The sequence below is a fragment of the Babylonia areolata genome, chromosome 31 (assembly GCF_041734735.1).
Source record: "Babylonia areolata isolate BAREFJ2019XMU chromosome 31, ASM4173473v1, whole genome shotgun sequence".
NCBI lineage: Eukaryota > Metazoa > Mollusca > Gastropoda > Neogastropoda > Buccinidae > Babylonia > Babylonia areolata.
Window position 1 is genome coordinate 27,082,065 of NC_134906.1, and position 13,165 is coordinate 27,095,229.

The 13,165-nt window shown below is 42.8% G+C and overlaps 1 protein-coding gene across 2 annotated transcripts in view; it reads left to right on the plus strand.

Annotated features, from left to right (window-relative positions):
- LOC143275949 (fatty acid-binding protein, liver-like) overlaps positions 1–11,566 on the plus strand; it is a 40,479-nt gene extending 28,913 nt beyond the window's left edge. Inside the window, exons 3-6 of one of the 2 annotated variants that reach the window (XM_076580297.1) lie at positions 6,687–6,868; positions 7,643–7,720; positions 7,869–7,892; positions 9,771–11,566. In XM_076580297.1, the coding sequence (XP_076436412.1) occupies positions 6,687–6,868; positions 7,643–7,720; positions 7,869–7,892; positions 9,771–9,821 (335 nt within the window). In that variant the 3' untranslated portion in view covers positions 9,822–11,566. Of the gene's footprint in view, positions 1–6,686; positions 6,869–7,642; positions 7,745–7,868; positions 7,893–9,770 lie in introns of both variants that reach the window. The other variant, XM_076580295.1, reaches the window with a different exon arrangement.
- The last annotated feature ends 1,599 nt before the right edge of the window (positions 11,567–13,165 follow it).

Consider the following 13,165-nt stretch of genomic DNA (forward strand, 5'->3'; position numbering starts at 1 on the left):
ATTTTTTTTAAATATAAATTTCACTCTGTTACGTGACTGACAGAGAAGAACAATGAGTGACAGTGACTGTGACAGCACAGTTAGCTTTACTGTGGACGATTTAGCTCGCCAAGCGCTTGATTTTGACACTGATGACTCGAACACTAGTGAAAGTAGTGACGACGACGAACCTTGGAGTGAGGAATCGACTGACGACGACCTACCTTGGAGTGCAGAGTCGAATGATGACGATGAACATGACATTTATGGCAGTGGCAGTAACTTTGTTGACTCCGGTGGATTGTATCGTCGTGGATCGTCGCAGTGGTCACAGGCTATTTTTCCATCTCAAACTCCTGTTTTTGATGCATACACTGGACCTCCACAGCCACAAATGAATCTGAAGTCACCTTTTGACTATTTTTCACTTGTATTCCCAGTGGATGTGTATAGAATAATGGCCGTACAAACCAACCTGTACGCGAAGCAAAGGCTCATGGCATCAGGTGTTGCAGAAAATGAGGTGAATGACCATTTTGAACCTACAACTGTGGATGAAATCCGTGCATACGTTGGTCTTCTCATGTACATGAATATTGCTCCACTTCCTAATGCTGTTTTATACTGGGTGTCTGGCTGTCCTTTTTACAATCCATGGGTTTCATCTGTCATGTCAAGACGTCGGTTTTTTTCACTGAATAATTACATTCACTTTGCTGATTCAACGGCTGCTGTTGCCAAAGGTCAGCCAGGTTATGATCCCCTGTTTAAAGTCAGGCCTCTGATTTCATTGACCCAGGACAGTTTTTCTAGGAATTTTCATCCTGGGAAATGCCTTGCTGTCAATGAGGCGATGATCAAGTGCAAGGGGCGTGGTGGTTTTCATTACGTGCCAGCAAAGCCAACAAAGTGGAATTTGAAGGTGTGGGCTGTTTGTGATGCTGACTCTTTCTACATGCTGAATTATTCAGTGGACAGTGACTTGCCTGCAGGTTCCCGTGAGTCACTTGGGGAACGTGTTGTGAAACATCTCATGGAGCCCTACTACAGTAAGTGGCACACTGTGTACTTTGGGAACTACTTCACATCAGTTCCCCTTCTTGAGAACTTATTTCTGAATGACACTCTGGCCTGTGGGGGTGTGCATGCCTACAGGAAAGGCTTGCCAAAGGACATGAAAGAAGCCAACTGTGTCAAAAGCCCTGGTGATACTTTGCGCTGGTATCGTAAGATTGGCAGTGCCAAGAAAAAAGGGCGCCTTCAGGCAGTCGCTTGGTTCGATCATCGTACTCTGACTCTTCTGTCTACTGCTCATGATGGATCTGATGGAGTTGTTGTCAGGAAAAGTGCAGGGGGCTCCAAAAGAGCCAGGTTCTCCAGACCTCGGGCAGTCAAAGAGTACACCAGGTATAAAAAAGGCGTTGACAAGCACGATGTGATGCGATCGTACTACGGGTCGCAACTCAAGAACAAAATGTGGTGGAGAAACTTCTTTTTCTTCTGCTTGGACTCTGCTGCAGTCAATGCTTACATAATCTACAAGCAGACTGTGCGGACCCCAGGGACTATGGTGATATTCCAAATGGAAATCATCAAGGGCATGGTGAATGGCTTCAGTCGTCCGAAACATCCTGGCTGCTCCACTCTGTCCATCGATTTGGATGAGCACACAGACACACCTAGCAAAATTTGATTTTTCAGAGGCGAAAGTGAGTAGACAGTGCATGAGTTGAAAGCAGGGAAACACCAGCAGGCAAAGACATCAAAAGTACAAGTCCCAAGTGTGTGAACTGCAGCTTTGGAGGGATTGAGTGAGTAAAGGAGACACACAGAGAGAGTGAGAGGGTGTGTGTGTGTGTATGTATACCATGCTTCTCTTTCAGGGAGTATGATTTTGTGTGAAGCCATCATGTATGTGTAATATATGTTGCATGGTCTTGTAAGTGTTTGAACATGCCATTGGGAAGAAGACAGATTAAAAACATGAGGAAAAAAAAAGAAAAGACAACAGAAAGGAGAAAAATGATGATGGAAGGAACAAAAAACAAAACAAAAAAAAGAGAGACAAAAAGATTAAAAAAAAGAAAAAAAAGACCCCAAAAAAAGATACAAAAGACAAAAAAAAGAAAGAAAGAACTTTCCAGGGATGCTGAAACTATCCTGCTCACTTGCAGAACTTTTACTTTTAGACATACACAGATTTCTCCTAAAAAAAAAAAAAAAAATTTAAAAAATTTAAAAACTGCAGCTTTGGTCAGGGGTAAAGATTCCGGGTGTTTCAGATCACCCCATCTGTAGCACGCTTAATCTCAACTGCAACAACTGATACTGGACTCCGACTGTCACTTTCAACTGAACTTTGTCATGAATAATGTTGTGAAAAGACTACACTGTATCAGCGCTTTCTCTCACAGCGGTTCTGTATTTTGGGAGGGGGTGGGGGGGGATTTGAAAATAAGTGAAAGTTTCTTCTTCTTCTTCTGCGTTCACTCGTATGCACACGAGTGGGCTTTTACGTGTATGACCGTTTTTACCCCCGCCATGTAGGCAGCCATACTCCGTTTTCAGGGGTGTGCATGCTGGGTTTGTTCTTGTTTCCATAACCCACCGAACGCTGACATGGATTACAGGATCTTTAACGTGCGTATTTGATCTTCTGCCTGCATATACACACGAAGGGGGTTCAGGCACTAGCAGGTCTGCACATATGTTGACCTGGGAGATCGTAAAAATCTCCACCCTTTACCCACCAGGCGCCGTCACCGTGATTCGAACCCGGGACCCTCAGATTGACAGTCCAACGCTTTAACCACTCGGCTATTGCGCCCGTCAGTGAAAGTTTCAAAACAGGAAGTTTCAATACCATAAAAAGTAAACGTTTGCTGGGTTTCCACACTACATTAGTCAGTGATAGTGCCAATATGATCCCAAAGTCGGGGGGGGGGGGGGGGGGGGGGAGTGTAAGTCATGCCCCAGTTCGTCTCTCTATAAGTTGGTGAATCACTGAATGTGAGTATTGTGTCTGGAATTTCTGTTGTCTGTGTTCAGTAGATTAATAACTTGGTCTGGGAGCATTACAGTTAACTCCAGGTCTTTGAATACCATGGTAATAATTAGCACCAAAATGTAAACTGATTGATAGATAAATTTACACAAAAACTGATGAAATTCTGACTTGTAAGTTTGTTGGTTCATACAGTTGTTTGTGGCCATTAGGCTGCTACAGTTTCCCATTTCTCTGTTGACAGATTCAGTGAATCAGAAATTCATTAGAAATTTTTGTTTGGAGAAAGTGGTGATGTGACGTCTCTACTGTAGGAGAGTTTCAAGGTGGATGCTCACTGTCTGGCTTTGTGCCTTATCGATTTATTTTTCGTTTATAGACGGTGCCCTGCGTGCGCCATTGAACACCCACCCCCACCCCCATTGACTTAATTTGCAGAGCTGCATTGTACTATTTGTAGGCTCTTGGTGCTGGAATGTGGCCTCCTAGATCAGTGGCTTGGAAACATGTGGGAAATGCCTGGGCCAAAATTAAATATTTTGTCTGTGAGAAGGCTATGGACAGGGTACAATGTTGGGTTTGCTGTGAAATGTCGCATATACAGCGCCCTGGCCTCAGCTCATTTTCTCAGCGTATGAGATAATGAAAACACAACAAGACTCTTAAGTCACTTACAACTTGCATGCCAGACATGATTCTTTGCAGATGATGCTGGCAAAGGGGGTGATAAGCTGTTACGAACCAAACCAGCCAAAAGTCAAAAGCATACCTTTTTTTTTTCTTTTTAAATGATTATGTTCCTCTCCCCTCTCATTATTTACACACACACACACACACACACACACACACACACACACACACACATACATACATACACACACAAACACATATACACACACACACACACTCACACACATGCACACACACACACACACACACACACGTGTCACGTGTGTATGCAGATTCATTGAGTCATCAGAATGATTTTTAACAAGATTTTATTTTCACTGTACATACTTTCCTTCCTTCCTTCTTTGACAGTTGGTTCTTTGGTTGATTGGTCCTTTTATCAATTCGTTTTTCCATCCTCACTTCCTTCTCATTTTATTGTTTTATTTATTTATTTGACTATGTATGTATACATATGTATGTGTACATAACTACATGCATGTATATATATGAATGTGTATTGTGTGTGCGTGCGTTTATGTAAGTTTGTGCCTGCCTATGTGTGCGTGTGTGTTACTGTTAGGGTAGCTGTTACTTAGTGTTAGATACACATGTATTGTTAAAATGTATGTATGCAGTGTGTGTGTGTGTATGTGTGTGTGTGCGTGTGTGTGTGTGTGTGTGTAGTCATATTTTGGTATGTGTATGTAACATAGATGTAATGTTTTATGTTAACAAAGCGTTTTTGTAAAGCACCTAGAGCAGATTTCTGGATAGTGTGCTATATAAGTATCCATTATTAGTATTATTATTATTTACCGCAGTTTTTTTTTCCAGCACAGAGGATCAAGATGTTTCATTTAGTCACTCACTCACTCACCCCCATCATAAGCTCATTGTTCATTGATTCCAGGGCTCAGCATTGACTTTTTTTTTTTTTTTCTACTTGCCCAATCGGGCAAAGCAGTGGAAAATTCACTTGCCTGGATGGTTTTTGCACATATTCCCAGTTTTCAGAAACTTGCATGAATCAGACAGATGTGGACATACACACACACACACCACATGTGCACACACAGCGACACACTCACTGTCTCACACACACACACACTCTCTCTCTCTCTCTCTCTCTCAAGGTACTGTTACACACACTGCAACATGCACACACACACGCACACACACACACACACACACACACACACACACACACACACACACACACACACAAGGAAGAACAACATTTCCAACAGGCACAACAATAATTACAGGAGGAGAATGCTGTGCTCAATGTGTTTGGAAAACATACCCATGACCACCAGGTTTTAAGTTGGATGAGTCTTTGAATCCGGTAACTCGAGGAGGTTTGAAATGTCAGAAGACAAACTAGATTTTGTACGAAAAATTACCATTGGCTGTCTAAAAATAGCAGCCAGTGGCAAGTTGCCTTAGAGCTGATCCACTCTGCCTGCCGAAGAGGTGACTTGAAACATCGTCTGCTAGTAGAATCTTCACTCTGCTGGAGAATATCTGATGATCGGTATCCAAAGTTTAACAGATGTTTAAAAATAAATAAATAAAAATTCTACATGCTACTTTTGCTGGTCATTAAAGATATTGTCGCCTGGTTTCACAGGTACAGAAAGGGCTTCGCTTACCCAACATGACTCCTTCTTCTTCTACTGCGTTCACTCGTATGCACACGAGTGGGCTTTTACGTGTATGACCGTTTTTACCCCGCCATGTAGGCAGCTATACTCCGTTTTCGGGGGTGTGCATGCTGGGTATGTTCTTGTTTCCATAGCCCACCGAACGCTGACATGGATTACAGGATCTTTAACGTGCGTATTTGATCTTCTGCTTGCATATATATATACACACGAAGGGGGTTCAGGCACTAGCAGGTCTGCACATATGTTGACCTGGGAGATCGTAAAAAATCTCCACCCTTTACCCACCAGGCGCCGTCACCGTGATTCGAACCCGGGACCCTCAGATTGACAGTCCAACGCTTTAACCACTCGGCTATTGCGCCCGTCACCCAACATGATGATGATGATCTTCTTGCCATGGGCAGCCTGGCAACTGTTAGTGTTGAGCCATGCTTTCGTTCCCTCCTGACTTCCTTTCAGGTTTCCAGTTGGAGCCAGTCTGCATGCTTCATTCTGCCACAAACTCCTTCATTCACTTGATCATTCACTCATCCAGCTTCAGAGTTCATCATTCATTCATTCATTCATTCGCTGTCCCTCTGTGTTTCTAAGCAGAACTGATCAAGGTGCATGTTAAATTCATTCACTGACTCATCCCATCGTTCTGTTTTTAGTGCAGTTGATATTTAATGTCAGTGTGTGTGTGTGTGTCTGTTAGGGAGGGACATTTATATGTGCGTGTGGGTGTGTGTGTGTTCTGTGAAATGCATTTTGTTTTAATCTAAGCCTTATTTACTTCATAGCTTTTATAATCTTTAGTGTGCTTTTGCATTCATAATGAACACACTGGATGTTTTCCATTGTCAGATAGCAGTTGATATGGGGTTTTTTTAAGGCGTGTTAAAAGTCAACTAGTATGTAAGGCGCTTTGAGCAGCATTGGTGCTGGATATCGCGCCATAGAAAAACTATGTATTATTATTATTATTATCATTGTTCATATACATGTTCATGACACTTCCTCCTTCCATCCAGGTATGCCAGCGGAGCCGGTTGAGAAGTTTCATTCTGTCACTCACTGACTGATTCATTCAGTGATTCACTCACTTATCCACAGTTCATCATTCAGTCATTCATTCATTCGCTCCCTCCTTCCCTCTGGTTTACCATGGGAGGGGATCCAGATGTTTGATTCAGCCAGTCACTCACTTATCCATCCACTGTTCATTCATTCATTCATATCCATCCACTTTTCATTCATTCATTCATTCGCTCCCTCCTTCCGTCCGGCTTTCCCATGGGAGGGGATCCAGATGGTTTATTCTGTCAGTCACTCACTTACCCATCCACTGTTCAGTCATTCATTCTCTCCCTCCTTCCCTCCAGGCTTCCAGGCGGAGCAGATCGAGATGTTCCGCAAGCTGTCCTACACAGTAGAGTTCAGCCTGGCCGGGGACACCTACACTAGTGTGGTGGCCTTTGCCACAGACGCGGTGCCTGTACAGACCTACACCTTCCAGCTGGGCCAGACCTTTGACTTCCACGCTGCGGATGGCACCACCCCAAAGGTAATGTGTTTGATGGGCTGTGAGATGTTTGTGGAGCGCAGGGGATGATATGAGTACAATTTTGTAGTGTCTATCCTAGGTCGGAGACCACTCATGTGGAGTGATGGCTTAGAGGTAACGCGTCCACCTAGGAAGCGAGAGAATCTGAGCGTGCTGGTTCGAATCACGGCTCGGCCGCCGATAATTTTCTCCCCCTCCACTAGACCTTGAGTGGTGGTCTGGACGCTAGTCATTGGGATGAGAAGATAAACCGAGGTCCCGTGTGCAGCATGCACTTAGCGCACGTAAAAGAACCCACGGCAACAAAAGGGTTGTTCTTGGCAAAATTCTGTAGAAGAATCCACGTCAATAGGAAAAACAAATAAAACTGCATGGGTCCCAGGTTCGAATCACGCTGACAGCGCCTGGTGGGTAAAGGGTGGAGATTTTTACGATCTCCCAGGTCAACCTATGTGCAGACCTGCTTAGTGCCTGAACCCCCTTCGTGTGTATATATGCAAGCAGAAGATCAAATACGCACGTTAAAGATCCTGTTATCCATGTCAGCGTTCGGTGGGTTATGGAAACAAGAACATACCCAGCATGCACACCCCCGAACACAGAGTATGGCTGCCTACATGGCGGGGTAAAAACGGTCATACACGTAAAAGCCCACTCGTGTGCATACGAGTGAACGCAGAAGAAGAAGAAGAAGATATGGCCCTGTGTTGTGAACTGGACTGTAAACACGTATGTCAAGATTCCTGATCCTTACTCTGGACTGTTTGTTAACAGCTGACAGTGTCAGTGGATGGAGGGAAGTTAGTGGAGAAGTACAAGCTGGGCGACAAGGAATGGGAGACGGTCAGAGAGGTGGACGGCAGCGTCATGACTTCCGTGAGTATGGAGGGTGTGCGTATACATGTGCGTGTGTGTGTGTGTGAGGAGGGGAGGGAGGGGGGTGAAGAGGAGTGGGGGGAGTGTGGGGGTGGGCGACAAGGAATGGGAGACGGTCAGAGAGGTGGACGGCAACGTCATGACCTCCGTGAGTATGGAGGGTGTGCGTATACATGTGCGTGCGTGTGTGTGTGTGTGTGTGAGGGGGGATGGGAGGGAGGTGGAGAGGAGTGGGGGGGTGGGGGGGGGGGGATTTGTGACAGTGCTGCTGCAGTTTTGTTTGTATTACATGGTGTGTGTTGTTATGAAAATGAATTATAAAAAATAAAAATAAAAATCATATACAGTTGATGTTGGTTGGGATCCATTGTTGTTGATGGCATGTTCAGTTGAATCACCTCATTGTCATTGTCGTCTTCAGTCATTGTTGTCGTCGTCTTCTGACTCATCCTCCATCTTAGTTTCCTTGTTAATGATTGTATGTTGTATAATGCAATCAAGGACAATTCTGAGGGTGGATGCAGATGTATATATGTAATAAGTGTAGTGATAGCATAGAGGTAACGCGTCCGCCTAGGAAGCAAGAGAATATGAGCACGCTGGTTCGAATCATGGCTCAGCCGCCGATATTTTCTCCTCCTCCACTAGACCTTGAGTGGTGGTCTGGACGCTTAGTCATTCGGATGAGACAATAAACTGAGGTCCCGTGTGCAGCATGCACCTAGCGCACGAAAAAGAACCCATGACAACGAAAGGGATGTTCCTGGCAAAATTCTGTAGAAAACTCCACATCGATAGGAAAAACAAGCAAAACTGCACACAGGAAAAAATACCAAAAAAATGGGTGGCGCTGTAGTGTAGCGATGTGCTCTTCCTGGGGAGAGCAGCCGGAATTTCACATAGAGAAATCTGTTGTGATAAAAAGAAATACAAATACAAATATGAGTCCACATGTGTGTATGTGTGGTTCATGTGCTTTTATATCATAATGTGTAGTGTTGGGCCCGTGTACATTTGATTGTGCTTTCATTTCTGTGAGACTGCATGTTTGGTGCATATCTGTGGTGCATGTGTGTGTGTGTGTGAACTTGTGTATGTGTGCGTGTCTGTGTGTTTATTTACATTTATTTGCTTATTTGTTGATGTATTATTATTTTCATTGTTATCTTTTATGTTTTATTATATTTCTCTATCTACGTGCTTATTTGTTTTTATTTTGTCTCATTTTTAGATTTATTTTAATTTATTTATTCATTAATTCAATGTCTTTTCCATTTTTTTGTTTTATGTATTCTTTTTTTTTTCTGCGAGGCTCAAGTTCTGACTAAGTGCTTTGGGGTACACTGCTAGTCAGGCATCTGCTTAGCAGACGTGGTATAGAGTATATCGTGGATTTGTTCAAACGTTGTGAAACCGTGTGTGGTGTGTGTGTGTGTGTGTGTGTGTTGGAGCTCATGTACGTTTATATGTATTTGACTGTGCTTTCATATCTGTGAAACTGCATGTTTGGTGCATATCTGTTATGCATGTGTGGGTGTATGTGTGAATGTGTGTCTTCATGTTTTACATTTATTTGCTTATTTATCATCATTGTTGTCTTTTTTTGTCTTTTTTTTTTTAATTATTATCATTACTACTACCTTTTTTATATCATAATTATTATTTATTTATTTATGTAAGCTTATCTATTATTTATTCACCTCTTTTTTTTCTTTTTTTCTCAAGGCCTGACTAAGCGCGTTGGGTTACGCTGCTGGTCAGGCATCTGCTTGGCAGATGTGGTGTAGCGTATATGGATTTGTCCGAACGCAGTGACGCCTCCTTGAGCTACTGAAACTAAAACTGAAACACTGACACCTCCTTCAGTAACTGAACGAACTCAACTGTGTGTGCGTGTGTGTGTGTGTGTGACGTTTTGGCTTCGAAAAGGTTTTGAGCCTGCAGAACTCGGCCATCAGTGCACGATAACCACTGTACTGCAGCTACTGGTCTTTCTCTTAATCATTGTCCCTTTTCTTTGTTGCAGACCACGACCTTTGTCGGGAAATCTGTCACACAGAAGCTGAACAAAGTGTAGTTCAAGGGAGGAAACTCCGTCTTCCTGTTCATCCCTTTCTCTCCACCCCATAATTGATGTTGTCATCAACAAACAAACATGAACAGTGCAATGGCATGTTCGCTTACAATTTGTGACCAAGTTTCAGTGTGTGAATATCGGTGATGTTTACACAATGACAATGTCCTAATTTCTTGTTTGATCTGTATTTGCTCATCACTGGGTTGTTGTTTTTTTTATAATAGGGCATGGTTATCTATTTTGCCATTTATATTTTGCAGAAAGGTCAGTAATGTTAAAACCGCTTTTAAGTGCTCCAGCCTCATTCTTAAGGCTTTGCTATTTTTCTGCGTTCGCAAGACCTGTGTGCAACGTCTTTTCTGGTTACACAGGCATTTACCCAGCATTCAGTGTGTATGTTGATATGTGTTTTCTTATGTCACTGAGTCAACAAATGGTGTGTGTGTGTGTGTAGATATATATATATCTTGTTTCCTCTGCCAAGAATTGAGCTCATTTGTACATGCCAGTGTTTGGCAACAGAATCACACAAACATTTGTAGATTGAATTTTCTTCTTTTGGTTTTTATTTTTTAATTGTCACTAGTTCCAAATTCCAGAGAATTTTAAAGAATTCTTTGACATTGGGACGCAGGGCAAAAAGGGACAGTCAACAAGAAAACATTTGATACAGAATGCTTTCTTTTTTTTTTCTTTTTTTTTCAGCAAGATGAATTTCCATGAAGGTATGTGCAATGATAAACCATGGGACAGAGATGAAGGAGGAAGATTTTGGTGACGATCATTGATGCAGCTTACTAGAAAGTGATAGCTTTTTTTTTCTTTCTTTTTTTATTGCACAGCTATCAGGGCTCAATTTTTTTTTTGTAAAAGCAAATTTCTGTGGCATTGGCAGGATCTGAATATTGTGTACACCAATCCCAGTTTGCCAGCCTTTTTCTGAAAGCAAACTTTCAATGTATTTAGTTTTGGCAGGATCTGAGTATAGGGTACATTAATCTCAGTAACGTTTAGCACTGTCTTCACTAAACTTACAGCCTCTCTCTGAAAGCATATTTCCTCACATTTAGTATTGATGGAATTTGATTATTGTTCACACCAATCTCAGTCTTGTCAACACACACTTTTCAGTGTCCCAGCTTCATTTCAAAGGCAACCATCAGTTGAGAGTTGGCAGGATTTGAGAATCTGTAGGATCCTGCGAATGGAGTTGAGCATGGTTGAAGTTGGTGTTAGAGGTATCCATGATGGCGTCGCTGAAGCTGAACGAGTATTGCAAAAAGCGCCGAAACCTACAGTGTAGCCTCTATATATACGCAGGGCTGCGGTGCATGCTGGGAGGTCGCACGCCCAACGACGTAGGCTGGACGTTGGTCACTTGACGACGCAGGCTGGAAGTTGGTCACTTGACCTACAAGCACTGCACGGGCGGTGATCCTCGCTCGCAGGCAGCCTATCGCGAAGTTTTCCCTTGTTATACAAGACTCGGTGGAAGAGAGAGTATTGCAAATACCCGTATGTGTAAGCCATTGCACTCATATGGTGCAGAAATTATCATTTTATGTCGTTACACTTTAAAATTTTTCAATTATGTATTCCAATCTCAGTGACGTGAACTTGCGCACAATGCTTCATTGTTTTCTGTTTTTGTTTTTTAATGTCGTGAAAGAATTGTTGTGAACCAGTATTGCGGTTCGTTTTGTTATTATTATTATTATTATTATTAAAGAATTGGTATACCTGCACGGGTCTGTCTTCAGTCTCAAAATGAAGCTCTCTCTTTCTCGATATTGCTGTCTTTATCTGTGCCTTTAATCCTCTCTGTCTCTCTCTCTCTCTCTTGCTCTGTCTCTGTCTTCTCGCTCCCCTTTACGCTTACATACACGCATGCACACACAGGGACACATGCATGTATGCAAGACTGCATGCATGTGCACACACACACACACACACACACACACACGCACACACTCACACACAACACGCACGCACACTCACTCACTCACTTGTTGAAATATTTGCATACAAAGATATATATCATAAACATACAAACCCGTTTTGTATGCACGCATTACAGTCTCAAATAGAAGTAGACATTTTCAAAATTAGACCTATTCCAGACAACAGAAGGCTACTACTGCATCAGTAACTAATGCAACCACCACTGACTAGTACTGAAAAGAAGAAATTCAAAGCTTTTTTTTTTTTTTTTTTTTTTTTAATGTACTACAAAAACTAACCCAACAAACAAGTGCACAAAGACACAAAGAAAGACAGACGTACAGCTGATCATGCCTTTTGCACACCAGTCTCCAGCATTTGCTGTAAGCCTTGGAAAGTTCACAACGTGTGCAGTAATGATAGCAGTAACAGCTGCTAGTATCAATGCCATACGTCAAGTCAGTAATGTTAGTGCCAGCAGCAGTAGCTGAAACAGTAAGTTCCACGCAAGTTAGCCGATCCAAGTCATCCAGATCTCTCCACAGCATTGGAAGCTTCACATGACGTGCGCAATAGCCGAATGGTTAAAGCGTTGGACTTTCAATCTGAGGGTCCCGGGTTCGAATCACGGTGACGGCGCCTGGTGGGTAAAGGGTGGAGATTTTTACGATCTCCCAGATCAACATATGTGCAGACCTGCTAGTGCCTGAACCTCCTTCGTGTGTATATGCAAGCAGAAGATCAAATACGCATGTTAAAGATCCTGTAATCCATGAAAGCGTTCGGTGGGTTATGGAAACAAGAACATACCCAGCATGCACACCCCCAAAAACGGAGTATGGCTGCCTACATGGCGGGGTAAAAACGGTCATACACGTAAAAGCCCACTCGTGTGCATACGAGTGAATGCAGAAGAAGAAGAAGAAGGAAGCTTCACAACAGCAGCTGCAGCAACAACTGGCAGCAGTGGTAGTTTTCACAGCATCTGCACGGCTCAGTTTAGGCTTGATCAGCATGTTGCCTCATCATTAGGATTTTTTATTTAACTATTTATAAGAATACGCAATTGCTTATGTGATGGCTAGCTTTTAATGGAGATTTATTCGGAAGCCATAATCTTTCCAGTGTTTATCTACTCTTGTTTATTTAGATTGTGAAAGCGTTCCTGCAGTGATAATGTGACTGGGCAGATTAGTCCACAAGTTAACAACTCCTCTGTATGTATCACTGAACTTGCCTACTCTGTGTGTGCGTATCACTGAACTTGCCTACTGTGTGTGTATGTATCACTGAACTTGCCTACTGTGTGTGTGTGTGTATCACTGAACTTGCCTACTGTGTGTGTGTGTGTATCACTGAACTTGCCTACTGTGTGTGTATGTATCACTGAACTTGCCTACTGT